Below are 27,620 nucleotides of genomic sequence, written 5' to 3'. Positions count from 1 at the left end.
TGCCTGTGAAATATCCAGTTGTTTCCTGTGAAATATTAGAGTGAGTTTGCCTTGTAATATAGGCACAGTTTGAGGAGCCTTGAAAATATATTGCACAGTTGAGTTTCTGCCTGTGAATTTATCCCAGTTGAGTTTTGCCCTGTGAATATATTGAGCAGGTGAGTTCTGCCTGTGAAATATTGAGCAGTTGAGTTCTGCCTGGATAATTGAAACAGTTTGAGTTCTTTGACTGGTGAAATAATATTGCACAGTTTGGTTGCCTGTGAATAATTGAGCAGTTGAGTTTTGCCTGAATATTGCCCACATTTGCGTTCTGCCTGTTGAATAGTTGGGTACTGTAATATATTGCACAGTTGAGTTCTGCCTGTGAATATATTGCACAGTGGGTTCTGCCTGTGAAAATTTATTGCACAGTTGGTTCTGTCTGTGAATATATTGCACAGTGAGTTTCTGCCTGTGAATATATAGAGCAGTTGAGTTCCTGCCTGTGAAATAATAGCGTTGAGTTCTGCCTGTGAACTAATTAGCCACAGTGAGTTCTGCCTGTTGAATATAATTGCACAGTTGAGTTTTTTTGCCTGTGAATTAATGCACAGTGAGTTCTTGCCTGTGAATATTTATTACAGTTGAGTTCTGGCCTGTGAAATATATTGAGAGTTCTGCCTGTGAATAATATTATTGCACAGTTGAGTTCTGTCCATGCCGAATATATTGCACAGTTGAGTAGTGCCTTGTGGAATATATTGAGCAGTGAGGGTTCTGCCTGTGAATAATATTGCAACAGTGAGTTCTGTCCGTGAATATATTGCCAGCAGTGAGTTTGCTGCCTGTGAATAATTGCACAGTTGAAGTTCTGACTGTGAATAATTGAAACATTGCACAGTTGAGTTCTGCCTGTGAATATATTGAGTCGTTGGGGTTTATGCTGTGAAATATTGAGCAGTTGATTCTGCCTGATGAATAATGGCACAGTTGAGTTCTGCCTGTTGAAAATATTAGCAGTTGAGTTGAGTTTGCTGTGAATAATTGCAACAGTTGAAGTTCTGCCCTGTGATATTGCCACATTTTGCAGGGTTCTTGCCTGCCTTAGAATATTGGAAGAGTTGGGGTTCTGCCTGTGAAACATATTGAGCAGTGTTCTGCCTGTTAATATATTGCACAGTTGAGTTCGCCTGTAAATATTATGAGCAGTGAGTTCCTTTCCTGTGAAATATTGCACAGTGGGAGTTCTGCCTGTGAAATATATTGACAGTTGAGTTCTGCCTGTGTAATTATGCCCCCCACAGGTTGAGTTCTTGCCTGTGGAATATATTGGGCAGGTTGAGTTCTGCCTGTGAATATATTGCACCAGTGATTCGCCTGTGAATTATATTGCAACAGTGAGTTCTGTGTGTATATTGCACAGTTGAGTTTTCTTGCATGTGAATTCTATTGAGGTTAGGGTTCTGCCTTGAATATATTGAACAGTTGAGTTCTGCCTGTTGAATATATTGACAGGTTGATTTCTGCCTGTGGAAATATGACAGTGACTATAATTCTGCTGTGAATATAGTTGCACAGTTGAGTTCTGCCTGTGAATATAATTGACAGTTGTTCTGCCTGTGAATATATTGCACAGTTGAGTTCTGCTGCTGTGAATATATTGCACAGTTGAGTTCTGCCTTTGTGAATAATTGCACAGTGAGTTTGCCGTATATATTGCACAGTTGAGTTCTTGCCTGGAATATATTGCACGTTAGTTTCTTGCCTGTGAATATACCTAGCAGTTGAGTTCTGCCTGTTGAATATATTGCATAGTTGAGTTCTGCCTTGTGAAAATATTGCACAGTTGAGTTCTCCTGTGAATAATATGAGCAGTTGGAGTGTCTGCCTGTGAAATATTGCACAATTGAGTTTCTGCCTGTGATTTTGCACAAAGTTGAGTTTCTTGCCTGTGAATATTTGCAAGGTTGCAGTTTTCTGCCCTGTGAATATATTGAGCAGTTTGAGTTCTGCCTGTGAATATATTTGCACAAGTTGAGTTTGCCTGTGAATATATTGCCAAGTTTTGAGTTCTGCCTGTGAATATATTGCACAAGTTGAAGTTTCTGCCTGTGAATATATTGCACCGTTGAGTTCTGCCTGTGCCAATATATTTGGAGTTAGTTTGGGTTCTGCCTTTGAATATATTGCACAGTTGAGTTCTGCCTGTGAATATTTTGGGCAGTTGAGTTCCTGCCTGTTGAATAACTATTGCCAGTTGAGTTCTGCCTGTGAATATTTGAGCAGTTGCGTTCTGCACTGTGAATATATTGCACAGTTGAGTTTTGCCTGTGAATTATTGCACAGTTGAGTTCTGCCGTGAGATATTGCAGCAGTTGAAGTTCTGCCGTGAATAATTATTGCACAGTTGATTCTGCCTTTTGAATATATTGAGTAGTTGGGTTCTGCTGTGAATATATTGCCAGTTGAGTTGGCCTGTGAATATTTTGGGCAGGTTGAGTTCTGCCTGTGAATATAATTGCACAGTTGAGTTCTTGCCTGTGATTAATTGAGCAGTTTGAAGTTCTGGCCTGTGAATTATTTGCACAGTTGAGTTCTGCCTGTGATATATTGCACAGTTGAGTTCTGCCTGTGAATATATTGCACAGTTCTTTAGTTCTGCCTATAAATATATTGCACAGTTGCAGTTCATCCCTGTAAATATAATTGACAGTTAAGGGGTTCTGATGTGAAATATATTGAGCCAAGTTGAGTTCTGCCTGAAAAAAGAAGAGGAGCACATTGATGCCTAAGCATATTTCCACACAGTAATTGAAATTAGAAGACTTTCTGCCTGTGAAATATATTGACAGTTGAGTTCGGTTACCATGTAAAATTATTGGAGTTGAAGTTTAGTTTTGGGTTATTGGCCATTGCTGAATATATTGAACAGTTGAACTTCTTCCGTGAATATATTACACAGTTTGAGTTCTTTGCCCTGTTGAATATATTGACAGTGAGTTCTACCTAATGTGGGTTTGAAGTAATTGCACAGGTTTTGAGTTCCTGTCCTTTGAATATATTGACAGTTGAGGTTCTTTCCTTTGTGAAATTATTGCACAGTTGGAAGTTCTCCTTGTGAATTATATTTGAGCGGAGAGGAGTTTTTACCTGTTTTGAATAAATTATTGCCACAGTTAATTCTATTCATGTAAATATATTGAGCAGTTGTTAGTTCTGCCTGTGAATATATTTGCACAGTTGAGTTCTGCCTGTGAATAAAATATTGAGCAGTTTAGTTTTGCCTAAGTTGAATTATATTGCACAAAGTTGAGTTGGCCTGCCTCTGAGAATGAATAAATTGCGGACAGTTGATTGTTATCATGCCTGTGAAAGATTATAACAGAGATAAATAGAGTTCCTGTGTAAATATAATTGAAGCAGCCCTTGGAAGAATTCACTTGCTTTTCTGTTGAAATAGATTGCCACAGTTAAGTTAAATCCTTTGTGAAATTATATTTGGAGAGTTGATTTCCAATTGGCTCTGTGAGAACTATTTTATGTGACGGACACCGAGATTGAGTTCAACCTTGTGAAATAGATTATGCGGGCGAACCAGTGAATAACCATACAAAGAGAGTATGCAACAATTGAAAGATTCTACCATGTTAATAATTGAACAGCTTGAGTTCTGCCTGATGAATAAATATTGCACAGTTGAGTTGCCTTAAGCAATTGGTAAAATTATTATGCCAGTTGGAAATTAACCATTGCACTGTGAATCCTGATATTACACAGTTGAGTTTTGCCTTTCGAATATATTGCACAATGAGTTTCTGCCGTGAATTATATTGAGCAGTTGAGTTCTGCCTGTGAATATATTGAGCAGTTGAGTTCTGCCTAGAATGAATATATTGCACCGTTGAGTTCTGCCTGTAATATATTGCACAGTTGAGTTCTGCCTGTGAATATATTGAGTAGTTGGGTTCTGCCAGTGAATATATAGAGCAGTTGATTATGCCTGTGAATATATTTACACAGTTTAGTTCTGCCTGTGAATATATTGACAGTTGAGTTTTCTGCCTGTGATATATTGCACAGTTGAGTTTCTACCTGTGAATATATTGCACAGTTGAGTTCTGAACCTGTGAATATATTTTTTGCAGTTGAGTTTCGCCTGTAAATAATAATTTGCACAGTTAGTTCTGCCTGTGAAATATATGAGTGGAGTTGAGTTTACTGCCTGTGATATATTGCACAAGTTTAGGTTCTGCCTGTGAATTATATTGCCAACGTGAGTTCTGCTTGTGAATATATTGAGCAGTTGAGTTCTGCCTGTGAAGTATATTGCCACAGTTGAGTTCTGCCTGTGAATATATTGCCACAGTTTGAGTTCTGCCTGTGTATATATTGCACAGTTGATTTTCTGCCTGTGTTAATATATTGACAGTTGAGTTCTGCTTGTGAATATATTGAGCAGTTGAGTTCTGCCTGTGAAATATATTGCACAGTTGAGCTCTGCCTGTGAATATATTTGAGCAGTTTGAGTTCTGCCTGTGAATATATTGCACAGTTGAGTTCTGCTTGTGAATATATTGAGCAGTTTTGAGTTCTGCCTATGAATATAGTGCCACAGTTTTCTGCCTTGTAATATATTGAGCAGTTGATTCTGCCTGTGAAAATAAATTATTCAGTTGGAGTTCAGTCTGTAATATATTGCACAGTTTGAGTTTTGGTGCCTGTGAATTATATTGCCACAGTTTGGAGTCTGCCTGTGAATATATTGAGCAGTTTGAAGTTCTGCCTGTGAAATAATATTGCACAGTTTGAGTTCTGCTTGTGAATTTATATTGCCACAGTTGAGTTCTTGCTTGTAATATATTGAACAGTGAGTTTTATGCTGTGAATATATTGAGCAGTTGAGTTCTGTCCTGTGAATATATTGCACAGTTGAGTTCTGCTGAAAGATATATTGCACAGTTCAGTTCTGCCTATGAATATATTGCACAGTTGAGTTCTACCTGTTAATATATGAGCAGTTGAGTTCTGACTCGTGAATATATTGCAGAGTTGAGTCTGCCTGTAAATAGTAGTGAGCAGTGGGTTCTGCCTGTGAATATATTACACAGTTGAGTTCGCCTGTGAATATATGCAAAGTGAGTTCTGTTCTTGAATATATTGAGCAGTGGGTTATGACGGTGAAATATGCACAGTGAGGTATAGCTGTGAATACATATGAGTAGTTTCGTCTGCCTTTGAATATATTGCAAGTTGAGTTCTGGCCTGTGAATTTTATTGCACAGTGAGCTCTGCTGTTTTAATCTATTGAGCAGTGGATTATGCCTGTGAATAATTACACAGTTGAGTTCTGCCGTGAATATATTGAGCAGTTGAGTTTGCCTGTGAATATTATCTAATGCCACAGTTGGCTATGTCTGTGAAATATGAGCAGTTGGTTCTGCCTGTGAATATATCGAGTAGTGGGTTACGCTGGTAATATATTGCACACAGTTGAGTTTTTTTTTTTTTTTTTTTCTGCGGAATAATTGAGTAGTTGGTTCTGCCTGTGAATATATTGCACAGTGAGTTTGCTGTGAATATATTGATTAGTTGGGTGCTGCCTGTGAGTATATTGAGCAGTGAAGTTCTGCATCTGTGAATATATGAGTCGTTGGGTTCTGCCTTGTGAATATATTGACAGTGAGTTCTGCCTGTGACTCTATTGCGCGTTGAGTCTGCCTGTGAATATATGAGTAGGTAGTTGGGTTCTGATGTGAATTATAGTGCACAGTTGAGTCTGCCTGTGAATTATTGAGCACCCTTTTGGGGTGGGGGGGGGGAATTTGCCTTGGGAATATAGTGCACAGTGAGTATGGCCTGGTGAAATCTATTGACACAGTGATTCTGCCGTGAATATTATTGAGTAGTTGGGTTCTGCCTGTGAAAACATATTGAGCAGTTGAGTTCGCTGGAATATATGCACAGTGAGTTATTCTGCCTGTAAATATATTGAAGCAGTGAGTTCTTTCTGTGAAATTATTGTACAGTTAGTTCTGCCTGTGAATATATGCGCAGTTGAGTTCTGCGTGAATTATATGCCACAGTTGAGTTCTGCCTGTTGAAATATTAGAGCAGTGAGTTCTGCCGGTGAATATATTGCACAGTTGAGTTGCTGGAACAATGCAAGTTGAGTTCTGCTTTGAATATATTGCACAGTTGAGTTGCACTCTGTGAAATATTGAGCAGGTGAGTTCTGCCTAGGAATAGATTGGGCAGTTGAGTCTGCTGTGAATATATTTATCAGTTGAGTCTGCCTGTGAATATATTCACAAGGTGAGGTTCTGCTGTGAATATATGCGCAGTGAGTTCTGCCCGGTGAGTATATTGCCAGTTGCGGTTCTGCCTGTGAATTTATTGAGTAGTGGGTTTTGGCCTGTGACATTATATTGCCCACAGTTGAGTTCTGCACGCTGTGAATATATTGCACAGGTGGTTCTGCCGGAATATATTGCACAGGTGAGTTCCTGTCTCGTGAATATATTGCACAGTTGAAGTTCTGCCTGGAATATAAAAGCAGTTGAGTTCGCCTGTGAATAATTTGACACAGTGAGTTTGCCTGTGATATATGAGCAGTGAGTTTTGCCGTGAAGATATTGAGCAGTTGCTTTCTGCCTGTGAATCATTGGAACGTGAGTTCGCCTGTGAATATATTGAGCAGTTCAGTTCTGCCTGTGAATATATGAGCAGTGAGTTGACGTGGAATATAGTGCACAGTGCGTTCTGCCTGTGAATATATTGAGTAGTTGGGTTCCTGCTTGTTAATAATTGCACAGTTGAGTTCTGCTGTGAAATATATTTGAGAGTTGGGGTTTTGCCGGAATATATTGCCACCAGTTGGGTTTCTGCCTGTGAATATATTGACCACAGTTTGAGTCTGTCTGTGAATATATTGCACAGTTGAGTTTTGCTCTGTGATCATAGCACAGTTGAGTGCCGTTAACATATGAGCAGTTGGCTGTATGCCTTGAATATATTACACAGTTGGTTTGCCTGTGAATATGTTGAGCAAGTTGAGTTTGCCTGTGAATAATTGCCACAGTGAGCTCTGTTGTGAATATATCGAGCACAGTTGGTTCTGCCTGTGAATATAATTGAGTAAAGTTGGGTTCTGCCTGTGAATATATTGCACAGTTGAGTCGCTGTGATATATGAGTGGTTGGGTTTCTGCTGTGAATATATTGCACAGTGAGTTTGCCTGGAATATATTGAGTCAGTTGGGTCTGCCTGTGCAATAATTGAGCAGTTGAGTTCTGGCCGGAATATATTGAGTAGTTGGGTTCTGCCTGTGAATAATTGCACAGTTGAGTTCTGCCTGTGAATATATGCACAGTGTGTTATGCCTGTGAATATATTGCACAGTTGGTTCTGCCTGTGATATTTGCACCAGTGAGTTATGTTGTGGAATTATATTGCCACAGTTGAGTTTTGCCTTTTGTGGGTGAATATTATTGCACAGTGAGTTCGCCCTTGTTTAATTATAGTGAGGCAGTTGATTATGCCTGTTGATATACTACACAGTGAGTTCTGCCTGTGATATATTGAGCAGTTGAGTTCTGCTGTGAATAATTGACAGTTGAGCTCTGTCTTGTGAATTATCGAGCAGTGGGGTTCTGCCTGTGAATATATTGAGTAGTTGGGTTCTGCCTGGATATATTGCACAGTTGAGTTCTGCTGTGAATATATTGAGTGGTGGTTCTGCCTTGGAAATATTGCCACAGTTGAGTTATGGCATGTGAATATATTGAGTAGTTGGGTTAGCCTGGAATATATGAGCAGTTGAGTTCTGCCTCTGTGAATATATGAGTAGTGGCGTTCTGCCTGTGATATAGCAAAGTGGAGTTCTGCCTGTTGAATTATTGCACAGTGAGTATGCTTGTGAATATAGTGAGTAGTTGGGTTCTGCTGTGAGTATATGCACAGATGAGTTCTGCCTGTCGAATATATGAGCAACTTGAGTTCTGCCTGTGAATACATTGCACAGTTGAGTTCTGCCTGTGAATATATGCCCCAGTTGATTTCTGCAGTGAATATATTGAGTAGTTGGGTTCTGCCTGGTGACCATATGAGCAGTTGAGTTCTGCCTTGAATAATTGCACAGCTGAGTTCTGGCCTGGCTGTAAAGATATTGAAGCAGTGAGACTTTCTGTGAATATATTGCACAGTTAGTTCTGGCCTGTGAATATATGAGAGTTGAGTTCTGCCCTGTGAATATATTGGCACAGTTGAGTTTGCTGTGGAATATATTGAGCCGTTGAGTTATGCCTGTGAATTATTGCACAGTGAGTTGCTGTGAATATTGATTGCACAGTTGAGTTTCTGCCTGTGAATATATTGCACAGTTGAGTTTTGCTGGAATATATTGAGCAGTTGAGTTCTGCCTGTGAATATATTTGAGCAGTTTGAGTTCTGCGTGAATATATGGAAACATTGAGTTCTGCCTGTGGAATAATTGCACAGTGAGTCTCTGTGAATATATGCAGCGTTGAGTTTTGCCTCGGAATATATTGCACAATTGCGTTTGCCTTGGATATATTGGTCGTTGGGTTCTGCCTGTTAATAATTGCACTATTTGAGTTCTGCCTGGGAATATTATGCCACAGTTGGGTCTGCCTGGGAATATTTGGCCACAGTGGAGTCTGTCTGTGATATATTGCCACAGTGAGTCTGCCTGGAATATATAGAGGCAGTTGAGTTCTGCCTGTGAATATATGAGCTGTTGAGTTCTGCCTGTGAATATATCTGCCAGTGCAGTTCTGCCTGTGAAATATGGCACAGGTGGGTTTGCCTGTGATATATGCACAGTTGAGGTTCTGCCTGTGAAATATATAGCCCAGTTGAGTTCTGCTGCGAACATAAGAGGAGTTGGGTTTGCTGTGAACTATATCGCACAGTTGAGTTTCTGCCAGTGAATATAGGTGGCAGTTGAGTTCTGCAGGTGGAATATATTGCACAGTTGAGTTTGCCTGTGATTATATGAGCAGTAATTTCTGCCTGTGCAACATGGAGCAGTTGATATGCCGTGAATATATTACCCAGTGAGTGCTGCCTGTGAAATATGAGCAGTTGAGTTCTGCCTGCTGAATATATGCACAGTTGAGCTCTGTCTGTGAATATACGAGCAGTTGGGTTCTGCCTGTGACATATTGAGTAGTTGGGTTCTGCTGTGAATATATTGCACAGTTGAGTCTGCCTGTGAATAGATGCACAGTTTTGAGTTCTGCCTGTATATATTGCACAGTTGAGTTTCTGCCCCTGTGAATATATTGCACAGTGAGTTCTGCCTGTTGACATATATAGAGCAGTTGATTTATGCATGTAATATATGCACAGTTGAGTTCTGCCTGGGAATATATTGGGCAGCTGAGTTCTACCTGTGAATATATTGCACAGTTGAGTTCTGCCTGTAAATATATTGAGTAGTTGAGTTCTGCATGTGCATATATTGCACAGTTGAGTTCTGTCTGTGAATATATTGCACAGTTGAGTTCTGCCTGTGAATATATTGCACAGTTGAGTTCTGCCTGTGAATATATTGCACAGTTGAGTTCTGCCTGTGAATATATTGCACAGTTGAGTTTTGCCTGTGAATATATTGAGCAGTTGAGTTCTGCCTGTGAATATATTTCACAGTTGAGTTCTGCCTATGAATATATTGTGCACTTGAGTTCGGCCTGTGAATATATTGCACAGTTGAGTTCTGCCTGTGAATATATTGCACAGTTTAGTTCTGCCTGTGAATATGTTGAGCAGATGAGTTCTGCCTGTGAATATATTGAGCAGTTGAGTTCTGCCTGTGAATATATTGCACAGTTGAGTTCTGCTGTAACACCGAATTGCCTGAACACAAACTATCGCGATTAAAAACTGAAAGACAAACGAATTCGATACTAAAAAAGCGTCCCTTCTTCCCCCACCTGCGCTGCTCGATCACTTGGCCACATAGCACCTAATTGCCAAGATTTCATGATTTTCATTTTGTCTTGCCCAAGTTTTCGCTTCTTGAAGAACTTGTCTTCCGAATAGCGCCACAAGGACCTATAGGAATGTTTTGCGGATGTCTTGTAGCAATGTTTTTATAACTAGCAATTTACCAATCCTTACTAAAAGCATATTCATCTGCCGCTTCATACAAGTGACTCGCTAGTGTTTTTTAACCGTTATGTATGATAAATTCGTAAATTAACTAAGTCTACGGGCATAACCAGCCCCGTTTCACGGGCAGAACCAGCTCAGATTCAGTGAACCCCTTCTCAGCCCCCACACCTTGCCAAGTTTCATGCCCATCGGACCAGCCGTTTGTCCGTGATTGAATGACAGACGGACGGACAGACATAACGCCCATTATGGTATAGAATGATAATGGCACTAGTATGTTTCTCTCTGGCGTCGAGCTTCGTAACTGAACAGTTCTTTGCTCTCTGTAACAATACATTAGTCTCTGGGAAAAGGAAAATGGTGATAAAATAATAAAACAATGTCGAAGTCACGGAGGAATAAATTTTTCTAAAAATAAAACAATAATCAAATCAGCTCCTGAATTATCATATGATTTCATGGTATTCTTGAATATCAAAATTTATCTTGTTTTGTCAAAAAAAATTATCCTTCATTTTTTTGTATATTCTTCTAGCTATATAACAGATAAAACAGGGCGTGATCCGACCTTCAGCTTATTCAGGACGCGTGATAGATTTTCCCCTCACACATAAGTTGTAAACATTATATTTTTAATGTAACTTAAAATCTATGGTCACATAGATCCTTGTTTTACCAACGAAAATTGAAAAATAATATGCTATATTTTAATTAAAAATAATTGTTCTGTATTGTCTAACATGCATATTACTTATTTTTTTTACATTTTCATTCAAATAGATAAATCATAAAGATCAATTCCTAAAATTCCTGTATCTTTAACTCAGAGCGAAACACCTTTTCCAGACCAATTTATGCTCTTTCATAGACCTATCCTACCCCCCCTAACATCAACAACAACAACAAAGTAGTTTGAAAGGTTTATTCCCCGAGTAGGCGAAAATCATTTTACATTTTTCGTATCATTTCATTAGTGTTTACTAACATACCTCCTGATCCAGTTTACCGGTACATTTAAGTAGGACTAGAAAGCTTGTGAAGAGATGCTGCATATTATATATATATATATATTATATTAATATATAATATATGTGTATATATATATATATATATATATATATATATATATATATATATATATAAAATATGCAGCATCTCTTCACAAGCTTCCTAGTCCTATATATATATATATATATATATATATATATATATATATATATATATATATATATATATATATATATATATATATATATTGTTGGTAAACCTAAAAACACCAGAACGATTGCTAATGGGAATTAATCCGCTTGATTCTAGCTCACGTATAGACAGTTGCCCTAAAATAAGAATAAAAAGTGTGCTGTTTTTTTTATACAAGAGCAAAACAATGCACTTGTTCGTTGTTCCTCAGTATTCCCCTTGTTCTTCAGTGTTCTCCCTTCCTTATTTGGCAGCAAAACGGAAAATGCAGCTCTAATGGAGGCAAGTGCGTCCCCAGAGACGAATTGGAAACTGGTTGTAAGCGTTCGCTGTTCCGCTGTCCGCCAGGGTCTGTCTGCTGCCTGACAACAAGACCCCAGTCGAGGCAGGTTAGTCCACGTAAGGACAACAGATATTTCGTTATACTTGTAGATAAGCATTCGAAGATTCTTGATCATAAGGAGTATTTTTGTTCAAGGGATCTCCAATTGAGAGGAATTTCAGTTATTACAAAGATCGCCTTCTGCAATGTCAATATTGTCCCCACTTCTTCTTCTTGTTCTTTCAAACCGTTAATTATCCCTACGTCAAGAGGTCGGTTGCCTGATACGCCTTCTCCTCCTCCACTGGCTTCTGTCAAAAGCATCATCCTCCTCTTTTTCTCCATATCTTCATTCACTTTATCTCGCCATCTATAATTTCTCTGTCTCTGGAATGTCAACTCTAATCCTCTGTCTCTGGAATGTCAATTTTAATTCTCTATCTCTGGAATGTCAACTCTAATTCTCTGTCTCTGGAATGTCAATTCTAATTCTCTATCTCTGGAATATCAACTTTAATTCTCTGTCTCTGGAATGTTCTCTGTCTCTGGAATGTCAATTCTAATTCTCTGTCTCTGGAATGTCAACTTTGTCGTCTCCTTTTCAAAAGCCAAGCAAGTCGGCCCGAAGCGGAAGTGCGTCAAACGTAAGCCCTGCACCCTCCAGATGGGCATCTGCGTACCAGTGAAAAAAAACACCTGTACTACGGGAACTGACGACACCCTGTGTAAAGGGGCAAGCTGCACCTGTTGCCTAGACGTATTGGGTAAGGGAGAAAAAAAACAACGTATTTTTCCACTCTTTCTTCTAACCGTTCTTGTCACAGAACGTGAAAGAAGCCTCTAATATATTCCAGAGATATTGTAACCACATCTTCCCTGTAAAGATTCAGCCTCGTACTATTTCCTGACGAGACAGAAATCTCGCCACGAAGAGGCTGAAGAACTGCTCAATAAATACACGAAATAACCCTTTCAGATTGCAAGCAAGTGAAAAAGTGCACGAAAAAGGGAGGCCATTGCATGAAAGTGACCGAAGCCTCCTCCACTTGTGCGGGGAATACTGATGCTCGTCTGTGCAAAGGATCGAAATGCACTTGCTGCTTGTCGGGTAAGAGAGTTTGGAATAGTCATCTTATCTATGCGTCATGAATCTACCCTGGTATGCGATCTATAATGTTTCGCCGTGTTTAATATTAGCCACTCGGCTACCTAGTACACTGCTTCGCTGTGTTCGGTACCATAGCAGATTCACATCAACCGTGCATTTGATGTCTAGGCCAGTCCCTTACGACGCTCCTGATTGGCTGTTGATAAGCCAATGACAGGGCGGAAAACTCTCAGTCTCTCGAGAGTTTCCAGCCCTGTAATTGGCTTATCAACAGCCAATCAGGAGTGTCGTAAGGGACTGGCTTAGACATCAGGTGCACGGTTAATATTAAACTACTACTGAGCACCAAACACGGTGAAACAGTGTACATAGACTCCATACCAGAGTAGATTCATGAAGCACAGAAAACAGGTGAAGGTAGGACCTAGTTCTAGTTAGACTGAGATAAATGCAATGTCTATGGAGTATTTTTATTATTATTATTATTGATGTTGTTCTGCAGGTCTTTTTTTTAGAAGGCGTCTTAACTGGTGATAATCTGTGCTGCTCAGCTCACTGTTTCTGGTTTCAGGGTCTTGTCAGTGCGGCCGAGCCAACGAACCTCGAATCGTAGGAGGGCAGGTGGTGACACCCAAACACAAGTATCCTTGGCTGGCCAGCATTTATAGCAGAAATGGCGACACCTTCTTCTGCGGAGCCAGCGTCATCGATGACCGCCACATCCTCACAGCGGCCCACTGTATGTTCAGAAAGTTCGTCTATCCTCTCTCGCGCGACGAAGTCCGAGTAGGGTTAGCGGACCATAACTTAATCTCGACGGCGGACGACATCCCCGGTGTAACGAAGAAGGTTGAAATCGAAGACTATGTAGTTCACGAGCAATACAACAGTACCACTAGCGAGAATGATATTGCCGTTATCAGACTGAAGGAGCCTTTAAGCTTAACAGCCGACGGACCTATCAGACCCATCTGCCTTCCGGCAGACGACAGCATGACTTACGAGGGAGACAACGGCATCGTCGCAGGATGGGGCAAGTTGCAGTCTACCGATTCAGCTGGAACCAACGTGTCATACGAGGTCTCTGTCCCAATCCTTAGTCCTGATTGCCCAGGGGAATTCCCGAGCGATTACGTCATCACACAGAACAACATCTGCGCCGGTCTGGTAGAGGGAGGGAAAGACTCCTGCCAGGGGGACTCAGGAGGTCCCCTCGTTGTGTTGGAGGGCCAGACTTACACTCACGTAGGAGTCGTGTCCTTCGGCGACGGATGTGCCAAACCGAACAGTCCGGGAATCTACACAAGGACCAGCAAGTACCTGGATTGGATCAAGAGTAAAACACAGGGCGGCAAAGTGTGTCCGCCGGCCGTTTAAAGACGCTCACTGATATTATCTCGTCTCTGGAAACCTGGCTTCCTCTGACTTGCTTGTGCTTGAGCTCGTAGTTACTATAATTTTGTGAAGTTCCTTAGTTCTATCATTAAGATATTATAATTATTCAAAAGAAAGGGATTACTATGAGATTCAGAGCCTTTGTCCCGTTGTTTTTCCGGAATAACTTTTTTGTGTGCATTTGACAAAGATATTCCTTAGCCATAGTATACTTTACATCCCTACTTAATTTTTGGCAGCATTCTTCATTAATTATATTAGAAAAAAAGTATATTCATAAGAGTTAAATAAAGCAACCGAAGCCAGTGGTGGAACACTCTAATGTATGGTTTCTAAGCTATACGTGACATAAACATATATCTCTGAAATTCTGATTGAATATTCGTACCTTGTCAAGGCTTCAAGAATGGCGGCTATGATAAGTCATTGTCCCCGTGGTTGCAGGACAGCTTTTGTGATTCGACCTGCACAATTGTTTACAAGTGAGGAGGCCCGGGGCAAACCCTACGTAAGCTTGAACGGGTAAATGAATAATAGGGCCCTTTTTTTGGGTAAGGAGTACATCCGGACATCCAAGGCTACCAAGTTCTCGTCATTTGTTGACTTTCAAAAGGTGCAGAAAATTATCAAAGGAGTTACGACGAATGCCGAAGTTTTCTTCACTTTTTTAATTGATTTTTAACTGTATAATTTTTCAATGGAGAAATGGTGATAGAAATAATTTCTCGGATTACTTGTGGAAACCCTTTTCTTCTTCAAGGATTTTAGCACTCGACCTCATGACACAAATCATATATACTACTACTAATACTATTACTACTACGACTACTACTACTACTACTACTACTACTACTACTACTACCACTACCACAAAGTGTAAACAAGGAGTATTGGTTGTACTTCATTGTTGCCAGAGGTTGAGACTTTTTCACGAATAGCCAATTATCCATCGAGAAGGAGGCAAGTTAATAACTGTCCTAAGTTACGTCATTATATCTTCGAAAGACATTCCTCTGAGTTGGCTGACGATGTCTACAAGAAGTCGGTGTTACTCTTATAATTTACCAGAATTGTGCAACTTTCGTCATACAGAATACAGTAAAAAAAATTAGGTAGGAATGTAAGATACCCTGTGACAAAGTGTCATCTTTGTCAGGTACGTTGGTAAAATCTTATTCCGGAAAAAACACCGGGACATCGCCTGTGAATCTCATAGTAGTCGTTAGCGGTTTCTAAAAGTTTAATTTTGAATTTAACATTGAATAGGACAGAGCTAAATACAATAAGTTTTTTTCCTATTAAATTAAAAAAAAACTTTTTTTTTAAATTTGGCCTAAAGAGTTAGTATATCATTAAAATACATAATAGTTACACGATTTAACAGTCAATAATAGCTGAAAGCAAAATAACAAAATAAATATATATGAACATACGTATTTATTTACATTCTGTCTGACCCATTACTGTTCAATGTAAACTTGCCGACATTTTTGAATTTCATGTCCTTTTCTTCCATGTGTTTCGTGTGATTCCAATTGGAGGATATATTGCACTATAGTAATAAAGGTTGCACTGCATATAAAAGCCTCTCTTTTCATTTTCCAAAGTCCTAAAAAACTTTTAATATTTTCTGTATACATTCTTATCTAATGCATTTATCAATTTCTCATTTTTTGGGGGAGGTTTATCATGGCTAATATCTTCTTTTTCCATTTCAAATTCCCTTCCGTCATAAAGTTTTCCAAATGGACACCAAAATTGGGAAAGCCTGAATTTCAAGTCAGTGGCTCCTCCTGTAGGCCTATGCCACGTGAATAGGATTCATCTTCTGAATAGCCACTAATAATAATACATGTGGTCAACGCTTGGTAAATACTGACTTGAAAAGTCTATGGGGAGATATTGTAAATTACTGAACGGAAAACGCAGAAAGAGAGAGAGAGAAAAAAAACTGATAAATACCCAAACAACTAAAAAGTGGATACTGTGAGTTGGGGACAGAAATGGTGCAGCTTGAACCGTAGCTGGTTCACTTAAGGTAGATTCTTGGATGAGCCCTATGCTAACGGGACGTTTGTTTGGCGGCCGCTGATTGGCTGGTACCGGGAGGTATAGTCACCTCCCAGCCAATCAGCGGCCGCCAAACGAACGTATAGGGCACGCCCAAGAATCTACCTTAGGCCGGCCACACACGTGCAGTTTTAACTGACAGTTATAACTGTCAGTTAAAACTGCACGTGTGTGGGTATCTCAGTTGCTCATTTCGTCAGTTCAACAAAACTGTGCAGTTAAACTGAGACAAATGCAATGTTCCATATTTTTAACTGAAAGGAGTAACTGAACTGAGCGTGAGTGGGGATTCGTAACTGTACAGTTCTCAACTTCTCATTTCTACAAGTGGTAGCGGTGAGTGCAGTTTGTTGAGATGGCACGTAAACAAAATAAAGTGATTGTTGAATTCATTAACTCTAACGATCTGAACCTTGCGCAAATAATTGAGAAAATCAATTGGTTCTTCACTAAATTCCTTTAATAATTTAATATCAGAACATTGATTTCGCCTTAGTAACCATGACTGTTTACGCTTTTTAGTTTTCTTTTTTCTATTTGTTTGTAGCATTACAAAGAATACACCGAGAGCGGCAAGATCGTACTCCTCGGAATCCATGGTAAAAATTGAGGGATTGAACTGTGTGTGTGTGTGCATTTGATTTTTAACTGACGTCACATTAAACTGTGTCAGTTATAACTGAACAGTCATAACTGTCAGTAAAACTGCACGTGTGTGGCTGGCTTTAAGTGAACCAACTATAGTGGTTCTATGACAGTAATGAAAGAGGTTGCAGCTGGGGGGCGGAAGTGACGTTGCAAAGACCCTTAAGTAATGCCTACGGTGCACCACATGAGGTGTGCTGATGGCACCAACCCACTACGGGGGAGTCCTATCATGTGTTTGTAAGTTGCTCTGTGCTATCACATGTTACAAGGCCAACATATGCTGATCAGAATGACAGCTTTCGGTGGTCTCTATAAGATCATGGTTAACTTAAACTTTATATCAAATAAAAACTACTGAGGCTAGAGGGCTGCTTATTGGTACGTTTGATGATTGGAGGGTGGGTGAGCAACATACCAATTTGCAGCCCTCTAGCCTCAGTAGTTTTTAAGATCTGAGGGCGGACGCACGGACAAAGCGTTCTCAATAGTTTTCGTTACCAGGAAACTAAAATAAGAGGCGAAACTTACATTGAGGGTATATTTAATCACTACGATTATAGAATTATTTTTCACAATTAGAATTCACTGTGTTATTGGGACGGAGCTGGAGTACTAACGCCAGAAATTATGAAAATTATTTCAATGTACATGCAAATTTCGGGTTTAACAAAACTGATTGGAGAGATATATAATAGCATGGAAAGTTCACTGAAGATAGTGATTTTATACTGGCGGGAGCTGGCGAGTTCTATGGGGTTCGCAAGAAGGGGGGAAAATGAGAGATTTAGTAGCAATAGTAGTGGTAGTAGTGGGCGAGATTTGCTTTTGAAACGGCTCCTTCCTTGCTCATTATATTCCTGTTTGTGTCTGTGCAAGTTTTTCCTCTCTGTAATGCCATAATTCTCTTATGAATTCTTCCCTATTTTCACCATGGAAGAAGGAGAGGGGGAGGCTGAGATGGTATGAGCACCTGCTGAGGAGAGATGAGGACCACGCTGGGAGACATACTATGGGGATGGAGGTTCAAGGAAGACGAAGAAGAGGGAGACCAAGAAAGAGATGGAAGGACTGTGTGAGAGGAGACTTACATGAGAAGGGAATTGATGAGGCAGAAGCGCAGGATAGAAATAGATGGAAACAGCCACCCCAGAAAAAAAATGGAAACCAGCTGGGAAGAAGGAGGAGAGAGGGGAGTGGGGAGGGAGGAAGTGTTGGGGAAGGGGGAAGACCACTCGCATAACCAGCCACGCTTGACTTCCGGTATGCAAACAAATAACGATCGTGATAGTTTTAGTACTATACTATAACATAGTACTAGTTGGTGCCTTCTTGGCCTGCAGGTTCTTGATGATTTCGTCCCTCTTCTGGATTTCTCCCGTCAGGTGCTCCACTTCGCACGACAAGTCCTCCACCTCCTGATTGAGCTCGGCCACTTGATGCTCCTTCTCCTCCATCAGGCTCTCGAGGGCGTTCTTGAGAAGAAACGAGAGGGAGAAAAAATCACGTCCCACGACTTCGGGAGTTCAATATGAATCTATTTCATTGTCTAAAAAAATGTAAAAATGTTTCATTGATAAATCTTAAACTTATAACAACTGTTAAGGCCGCCACAGACGCTAAGCCCAGGCCGACTTGGTATGACCGAGCGTTTAGTGGCGTCCTTTAAGCTGGCTTCAACTTACGAGGAAAAGCGGAAGTCTGAGGATATCGGCCGCCTTGGGTCTCTTCTTGGGATCATCCACCAACAACGCCTTTATGACGTCGCTGTATGCCCGGCTGAAGCCGCTGGGTAGCTCGAGCTTTGAGAGAGAAAGAACCCGAGATCAATAAAGGGTATATTTTGGGCGATCATCCTCGACTGTCCCCTATTATTCCAGGGGGGTTTACCAACTGGTGTCTTCCTATAGTTATTTCATTCACCTTACCACTAACATTTACCATTTTAGAGCTTACGTTGCTATACTCTTTGAGCGATTTGTTTTAACTGAAACCAGACGCTGCCGTAGAAGCCGATCCGGTCTATAAGCCTACGCCTCTCCTTCATCCACTTGTCTGGCTTTGTTTCCTGTGCTTCCTGAGGGATTCGATTCCGTATCCTTAAACTCAATCATTCTAGACGCAGCCTGTTTAAGGAGGCTACAGGATGACAATATAATCAAAAAGGTACTTATAGTCCTAGCGGAACCTGGGAACCTCCGCTTAACTGAGTAATGAGTCTCGCTTGCACACGTAAGCCAAATTTCGTATAGTACCATTGGGCAAATCCTTGAGTCAGCATTTGCTACTCTCTCTCTCTCTCTCCACCATCCCAACAAAATGCTTTTATACCTGAATATATTCGGAATAGGAGTAAGACGATTTGTAATAAAATAAAAAGCATTCCTAATTGGCATGGTTTGACAAGCCATAATTGTGACTTTTTTTCCGGTGACTTTTTTTCTGGCCAAAATTGTGACCTTTTTTGTAAATTTTCCTAGCCAAAAATTGTGACTTATTCTGTGACTCTTTTTCTGGCCAAAACTGTGACCTTTTCTGTAACTTTCAAACCGGCCACAGATGGGAACGGACACACGAAAAACCCCAGGGCTCTTGGGTAGCCCAGTCACGACGTGTAGACTTATGCAAAAGTGAAAAAAGGGGGAAAAAATACGAAGGTTTTACCTACATTTTTGTAAGGAAACGCCAACTTGAGAGCTGCCAGTTCGAACATGACGCACCCGAAGGACCACATGTCAGTTGCTGAGTCGTAGGGGTTACCTTGTAGCAATTCAGGACTCTGTAAAAATGTTGTAATTGTTGTTATAATTTAGGTTATTATTAGCAGCTGTAGTACTATAACTGGTTCACTTAAGGTAGATTCTTGGGTGAACCCTATGGCTACGAGACGTTTGTTTGGCGGCCGCTGACTGGCCGGGAGCTGCCAACCTCCCGGTGCCAGCCAATCAGCGGCCGCCAAACAAACATTTCGTAAGCATATGGCTCATCCAAGAATCTACCTTAAGTGAACCAGCTATAGTGTTTTACGAGACAACCTACAGAGACCACAGACCAGAATAAAAGCAATAAAAGTGGAGTTAATAGCAGTAAAAAGCAAAATAACTAAAACAAGTACACAAATAAATAAATAAATACTAGGAGCTTAGTAAAGTTACTTCATTAAACCAAGGAACAAGTAGCGACTTAAAAAAAAACTAACGCTTGATCAGTAATGCAAAGATTACGGAAGCTTCGATGAAATTCAAATATTTGGAGACGTTTTCTACAACACATGGTTTTGGTCTTTGTCTATTATATTTGTCGAATCAGTTCATAGTTCAAACCTCTCGTCGTGGTTATATTTAGTTTACCAAAATATTGTAACACTTTGTCATTTAATAGATAATTAGATAAACTACCCCAACAGGAAATGATGAAAGCAGAAGGCCATGATCATTGCGTCTAATGACAGAGTTAAATTCACATTTTGCCGAGATTAAACCTCCTTTCTGTTTGCTAACTTTGTAATATATTTAACAAATCGATCTAGCTTAACCTGACAAGTCAGACTTTATAGAAACAGAAAGCTACATTTGCAAAAGGAGACAGCGGATGTCCAAATAATTTACCATGTACGCAGGACTGCCTAGATACGTAGTGGCTGCCGACGAATCCTCCAACGCTTTGGCTAGACCGAAGTCACCCAACTTGATGACGCCGTTGTCCGTCAGGAAAATGTTGTGGGGCTTGAGGTCCCTGTGAAGGACGTTCCTGCCATGAACGTACTGCAAGGAGAAGGGGAAAAAATCAGCTAAACTACTTGATAAGGGGGAAAGAATCTGCTAACTTGACTAGGCCTATGATTTCAGCGTCGTGGAGCAGTCAGTCGTATTTTGCGCTGTACACTTTAATTACTGAAGATCAGTATGTCTTTTAAATCCAGTTCTTATCAATTTTATATACCCTTTCCAATTCCATGTGTTGCCAATACTTAATGCTAGCATTCTAAAAATGAGCAAATGACTATATATCCTTACTTTCAAAGCTAAGGCCAGCCTCAGCGACCAATTAACAACCAGCGTCTCCTCGAACGGAACCTTCTTGTCCTTCTGGTCACAGATCCTCGTATAGAGGTCCCCTCCACTGCAGTACTCCATCTCGATGTACAAATACTTCCCCCTGAAACCACCTCCCTGTACGAAAAAGAGTCAAAGGATTGAAAAGCGTTATAACAACAACTGGTTACACCTGCTCTCAGATATCCAAGAGAACAAGTTGCAAGAGGTTGTAATAAGAACACTAATTCTACCCAAACACTTTAGTACTTTATTCTGAAGTAAAGTTAAAGTTATGTGACAACTGCACTCATTCAAAACTCAAGCTAGGAAAGGTAGAATTATGATAATATTGTGGTTTTTAAGGATTTTTTTTATCTGCTTCAGGAATCTTATAAGTCTAGTAAGAGCAAGGGGCCTTTCTAGTAAAACGGCACTTTAAATTTTATTAACCACGAAAACGCGTTCCCCTTTGTTCCAACAGTCACAAGACTGTCTTTTTTTCTTTTTCATTTAATTTTATTATCAATACCGTCTTATTCTCTCAGAGATCTGGTTTAAATTCCACATCAGCATCTGCCTAGTTATGCTAATAATCGCTTTGCTTTGTCCCATACAGATACGTGGCACGGAATGAAGAGTAATTAAACAAACAGAAAAGAGTAATTAAACGGTAATAAAGAGTAATTAAACAAACAGTAAATAATATTTACCAAGTAAGACACTATGTAAGGATGTGTTAAGGACTTCAACAGCTTGATCTCTTGGTGGGCATACTCCTGCTTCTTCCTCTCCAGTTCAGCCAAGTTGATCTGAAGAAGGACGGTGAAGAAACTTAAGAAATGAAACCACTTCTTGGTAAACTGAAAAACATGTGTATTTATTTAATCAACGTGTGTGTGAGTGTGTGTGTATATATATATACGTATGTGTATATATTCAGTTGTATTCCATATAGAAAATGAAAATGGTTTATCTCAGAAAATACCCAACGGTTTCGTCCTCCAATGGGCCTCTTCTTGAAGGACGAAACTGTTAGGCATTTTCTGAGATAAACCATTTTCATTTTCCTATGTGGAATACAACTGAATTACCATACCTTCGTGCCTAAGAAGATTGCCAGTGGTATGTGTATAAATGTATGTATAACACCATGCAAAAAGCACTCACCTGCTTCAACACAGAATACCTCAGATCTTTCTTCACTAGGTACACCTCGCCAAAGGCTCCTTCCCCTAGCTTTCTCATGCCGGTGATATTATCCAGTTTCAGCTGAAATGAAAGATACTCCTAAGGTATTCAAGAAGGGAGGAGAAAAGCTTATTTTCTGTAGGAAAACGAAAATGATAAATGTCATGGCACCCTGTGATTGCATAAGAGACTGCATTCTATACTGGATTAGGTTCGTGTCTGTGGCATACCACGACACTAACCACTAAACTATAATAGATTCACATCAACTGTGCATTTGATATCTAGGCCAGTCCCTTACGACGCTCCTGATTGGCTGTTGATAAGCCAGTCACAGAGCTGGAAACTCCCAAGTCTCTGGAGAGAGTTCACATAGGCAGGATGTATGTTCCACCTCTCCTGAGGGATCTACGTCTTTCAAAAGTATCCCTCAGGATACTTTTGAAAGACGTACATCCTATCTATGTGGACTGAGTTTCCAGTCCTGTGACTGGGCTTATCAACAGCCAATCCGGAGCGTCGTAAGGGATGGCTTAGACATCAGATGCACAGTTGATGTGAATCTACTACTATATCTATACATGATATACCGGCTGACGATATTTGACAAAACATTGTTCGACATTTACCTCCTCCGCTTTCTCCTTCAGGTATCGAGCGACGTCCTTGTACCCAGCGTCCTTAGCGAGGTCCTCAGGTGTCTTTCCTCTGACGTCCTTAGCGTTCAAGTAGGAACCCTTTTCGACCAGCCATCTTTCGGGAAGAGAAAAAAAATCCTCGTTAAGAAGAAGAAAAAAAAAAAACAGTCCCTTCTGCTGCTCGCTGAAGAAAAGACTACGATACAGATACTACAAAACGTTTGGTCAATGAGTTGGATGCAGCTAGTGTGAACTCTGATATGTTGACACTGAAACCAGAGTGGATGAGCAAAGGGTAATGTCTGGTATCGTAATGAGATATATTATTGGCACCAAGTGGGGTTATAACAAAAATTGAGCCCTTAGGTCAAATTGCTGAGACTGAGATGAGATCTACAGAAAAAATGGCAGAAACTACTTGTAGATCTACAGAAAAAATGGCAGACTACTTTGGCAGATCTACAGAAAAATGGAAGAAACTACTGGTAGATCTACAGAAAAAATGACAGACTAAGATGAGATCGAGAGAAAAAATGGCAGAGACTACTTGTAGATTTACAGAAAAATGGCAGAAACTACTGGTAGATCTACGGAAAAAATGGCGAATCTACTGGCAGATCTACCGAAAAAATGGCAGAAACTATGGGTAGATCTACAGATGATACTAATCTTGTGTGGGTGGAGTGAACATTCTGAAGGATAGTAAATGCACACATCACAGAAGAATGAGAAACCTGCTTCAAGCATGAGGTCAAGAGCTTGAAAAAGTATGTCTAGGCAATATTGTAGATGCAAAGGATATTTCAAAATGTCAGGGAACAACCATGATAATGTACGTGAGTGGCTGCACAGGGCTCGTATGAAGTCTGTTAACTGACAAGGCGTATAATTATACATACGTCTAACTAGTCTGATCAACTTGTTGAAGAGAAACTGGGCAACCGTACGGAAAAGTGAGGTATAAAACTGAGGTTAGCAATACGTATATTGATTCCCTAAGTGTGTTTTTTTCTTTTCTTTTTTTTTTTTAGATTTTCAAGAGTACAAAATAAGCAAAAATAATCAGGCCACTCACTTCACCGCCTCCAAGTTGCCATTGTCGGCTGCAACGTGCAACGGAGACCTCCCTTTAGCACTCTTGCTCTTTATGTTGCATTCGCTGTTCCATAACACAGACAGGACGTTCACATGGCCTCCTATGGCAGCGAAATGCACCGGTTTCATCCCTGGAATGACAGAGATGTAAGATGGAAGAAAGATAATATCATGCAAGGAGTTACAGTAAAGAAATGGGTTGCAACTAGGCTTATGCTTCTTTACCACACCCCATATATACACTAAAACTCTGGCAGTGGTGCCCCATTTACAGATTGATCTGATTTCTACCAATTTTTTCAATGTCTCAGATTCTCAGATTTTTCCATTAAAATGAGTCAAACCTACAGATTTTTTTTATGAAGATATTTACGATTTCAATAATAGTCCTAAAATGTTTAAAATGAACCAAATCTACTTTCCTTTTTTTCAGCAAAAATAATCCACAAACTCCTACAATATTCCTTTATTATGTATAAGGTAATTAAAACGACATTGTCAACAGTATTTTGTTTCATTACAGTATCCATATGTTGTCACCTAGTCACCTGAGGGCCAAGCTAAGATCATTTAAGAAGTAGAATAAGTCACTATGAGCGGAAATCACTAGACGCGAAGAAAGAACGGGGAGCTTTTTACCTTTAGCAACGGCCTTCCTCTTAGCCTGCAAGAACAGTAGGAGCTTGACTACGTCGTCCTTACCGCTCCAACAAGCAAGGTGCAGAGCAGTTAAACCTAAATTCATAAAGAGAAAGGAGAGAAGAGTTACCCCTTTTGCAAACAGATTCTCTCAAATAATTTCACTTTCCAAGGAGATTTCCGTTACGTATACAAACCACACACAGCATTTTGCAAGTTATTAACCTGAGTACAAATTCATAAATCTTCACGTGAAATGAAATATAAGAATTTGGGCCAAATGACAACCACTGCTGGGGACCTATGAGGTCACTCAGCGCTGGAAAAGAATTTGAGACTATACTCTGTTTTTTTTTCATCTGTCCATCCGCCTATGGTGTTTGTGTATGGTAACACTGCGTCCCGGTAAATAATTACGCTGTGTGTAAGTGTTAGGTTAAATAAAAGGATATCTGGGTGTACATTTGCAACTGAAAAGTGTTTTAATAATTTACTGTATGCGAATTACACCGTTAATATTCGAAATAGGATATTATTATAATTGTTGAATGTAAGCTGAATGTAACTATCTAAAGCCCGGGACGCAGTGTTACCATACAAAAACACCACAGGCGGATGGACAGATGAAAAAAAACAGAGTATAGGTAGGTCTGAAAAGTGAAACAGGAGAAAAAGAAGGAAGATAATATAAATGGAGATACAATAAAAGAAAGGAAAGGGTTTGCAGCTAGGTGCAGAAGGGACGCTGCAAAGAACCTTGAGAAATGCCTACAGTACGCCTCACCTTCCCTCCCGGGTTTACAGCTGGTGACGTCCATGTTGATTCCTTCCTTGAGCAAGTCCTTCAGCCTCACGATGTCTCCGTTGAAGGCTGCTTGCAGGAATTCCTGAAGGCAACAAAACTTCCAGATATGAGTTGTACAAGTAGAAAACCTCAAATATAACATGCATGAATAAGAAGCAACGTATATACGAGTATATATATATATATATATATATATATATATATATATATATATATATATATATATATATATATATATATATATATATATATATATATAAGGGCCATCCAAAACGCTAAAATGTAAAAAGTAAATATATTTCAGAGAGCAGACAGTATCTCTATATATACATAGTGTGTATGTATATATATATATATATATATATATATATATATATATTGTACATAAAATACCAATGAAAATGGTATATACATTTCAAAATCTCCAACATACGAACTCAAACCTAAAACAAAAAAAAAACGAAGAAACCTCACACAAAATACGATTGCATGATGCCCCTTATTAAATTTATTTGTTATATATATCCTTGCAATACTGAACTTTCAAAGACCTGCCTATGAAACAATCTTCCGTGCTGCCACAAGGCCAGCTTAATTCAACTACAAAAAAGTATATTATATCTCCTTTGATATCGATCAACTTTGTAAGCAAGGAGCCTGGGGTTCAGACAGCTTTAATCCCGCCATCAGTACGGTGGGATTTACACGTTTTGTGATAAGTTTTGATCTTTTTCTCTTACCTCTTCGACTGGCGTTGTCTTGTTAGCAGGGCGTCTCACAGTTCCGCCCTTCGAGTCCTGCCTGGGATCCTGGGGACGACGGCAATTGGAGGATATTACTAAAATTTTCTAATAAGTTGTTAAAAGAATGGCAACAAACGTTAACTTTGGCTTACCCATGGCGTTATATCTGTTACAGGCAGATAGCGAAATATACTTAGGGACATGGAATCACCCCTCCCCATAGGGGGCTAGTACTAAACAAGGCGAAACAGCGTAGGTGAGTAACTGTTTCGCCGTGTATAGTACTATAGACCCTGGTGGGGATCAAATATGTCCTTCAGGCGAACAGTTCGTTCAATGCCTGTGGTATCGCTATCTGCCCGTAACCTATAGACGTGATCCGAAATTAAACATTATACTGGCCATGCTCGACATGCACGAGCCGTTTCAAACAGCCAAAAGCGAGTTAAAAACAGAAAAACAGCGGTAATCCCTTTCAAATAGACCAACAAATATCCAAATCACAGGTATTTATAGCTCTGCAATATACGTTCCGTAAGAATAAATGTGACATCATCGATTAACATAAATAAGACACTCACCATTTTTCACCGTTGGAGACTTATGGGGACCAGACTGATGAACCTTATTCGTCTAGAAATGAGAAGAAGAAGAAGAAGAAGAATGAGAGGTCTCTATTCACTGATTTCTTGAAGAAGCACCAATTAATATCATCTCTGGTATATATTCCAGTTATTAAAAGGTTTTCGATGGATATATTGCATAAATTAGAAACAGAACTTTCATGTGAAACGTAAAATATCCTCAATAGTTTACCATTACAAATACATAATTATGGATACCATGGGTAACTCATAGACCACGCAAAGCATTCTCTCTCTCTCTCTCTCTCTCTCTCTCTCTCTCTCTCTCTCTCTCTCTCTCTCTCTCTCTCTCTCTTACCTAATTCAGTATAGCAGCCTGTCGGACCCTGTCCTTTGATCTGAGACACAAACGCAAAATTTCGACACTCCCGTGGGGCCAACTGACAGCCGAATATCGTCAGTTTTGGACCTCCAACATCACGATTGCACAAATGAGAAAGTAATTTTTTAAGGATCACTTTATCTAGACTGATAACGCCCAAACTGAATTCCTCTGATAAGGAGAAAAGTATACGGCAGACAGCAGCGTATAGCTGAGCTGATCTCTGGCTAAGTCCAGAGCTATAACGCTATAATGTTGGTAGCAGCCTGGGATATGTATTGTATCTTTCGATAGAATTGTTCTCCTTTTATGCAACATAACTTATTCTACATGAAAACGGGAGACTTAACAAAAATAAAGATTGGTTGAAGACAGGAAAGTCAACAAGAACTCTGAAAAGGGGTTTGAAATGGGTGGTGTAACTGTAACCTACGAATGCTAGACTAACAATATCTGCAATATACTACAGATCTAGTAGGTGGGATGGGTAGTGAGTTTCAATGAGGCCAGTGAGGTTAGAAGCATAAGAGTGAATGGTAAATTAAGAATAAAAATCTGTATATATATTTCTTGAGGAAGGAACCACCACCACCTTATCTTATCCGCGCTAGCACTTCTGATTTTGCCCGTCACGGGAAAGCAATTTACAAGTG

The 27,620-nt window shown here is 39.8% G+C and overlaps 2 protein-coding genes across 3 annotated transcripts in view; one reads left to right on the top strand and one right to left on the bottom strand.

Moving 5' to 3' along the window:
* Window positions 1-15,725, top strand: part of LOC135208514 (trypsin-like) — a 37,036-nt gene extending 21,311 nt beyond the window's left edge. The window contains exons 3-6 of the mRNA XM_064240789.1: window positions 11,571-11,715; window positions 12,247-12,402; window positions 12,615-12,746; window positions 13,318-15,725. Of these exons, the coding sequence (XP_064096859.1) occupies window positions 11,571-11,715; window positions 12,247-12,402; window positions 12,615-12,746; window positions 13,318-14,123 (1,239 nt within the window). The 3' untranslated portion in view covers window positions 14,124-15,725. The remainder of the gene's footprint in view (window positions 1-11,570; window positions 11,716-12,246; window positions 12,403-12,614; window positions 12,747-13,317) is intronic.
* Window positions 15,726-17,383: 1,658 nt separating this feature from the next.
* Window positions 17,384-27,097, bottom strand: LOC135208512 (serine/threonine-protein kinase Nek5-like). 2 transcript variants are annotated; one of them, XM_064240787.1, is made up of 14 exons: window positions 26,944-27,097; window positions 26,583-26,634; window positions 25,999-26,067; window positions 25,238-25,340; window positions 24,454-24,549; window positions 23,795-23,945; window positions 22,711-22,834; window positions 22,061-22,162; window positions 21,604-21,702; window positions 20,873-21,028; window positions 20,465-20,620; window positions 19,525-19,635; window positions 18,542-18,658; window positions 17,384-18,331 (listed from the first exon to the last, which is right to left on the bottom strand). In XM_064240787.1, exons 2-14 carry the CDS (start codon window positions 26,583-26,585, stop codon window positions 18,161-18,163), a joined length of 1,458 nt encoding a protein of 485 aa, XP_064096857.1. In that variant the 5' UTR covers window positions 26,586-26,634; window positions 26,944-27,097; the 3' UTR covers window positions 17,384-18,160. The 2 variants fall into 2 exon arrangements, with proteins under 2 accessions (XP_064096857.1, XP_064096858.1); XM_064240788.1 differs by having other exon boundaries at window positions 26,583-26,625; window positions 26,944-27,053.
* Between the last annotated feature and the right edge of the window lie 523 nt (window positions 27,098-27,620).

Source organism: Macrobrachium nipponense, chromosome 35 (genome assembly GCF_015104395.2).
Source record: "Macrobrachium nipponense isolate FS-2020 chromosome 35, ASM1510439v2, whole genome shotgun sequence".
Taxonomy (NCBI): domain Eukaryota; kingdom Metazoa; phylum Arthropoda; class Malacostraca; order Decapoda; family Palaemonidae; genus Macrobrachium; species Macrobrachium nipponense.
Note: the sequence above shows the minus strand (reverse complement) of the source record. Positions and strands in the feature narration are given on the sequence as shown.

Excerpts from the sequence above, each read along its gene's own strand:
- LOC135208512 (XM_064240787.1), bottom strand. Across the intron at positions 22,835-23,794 it reads GGCAACTTGGAGGCGGTGAA|ATGGCTGGTCGAAAAGGGTT; the intron begins GTGAGTGGCCTG and ends TCTTCCCGAAAG. Across the intron at positions 20,621-20,872 it reads GGCTGGCCTTAGCTTTGAAA|TACGTTCATGGCAGGAACGT; the intron begins GTAAGGATATAT and ends TTCTCCTTGCAG.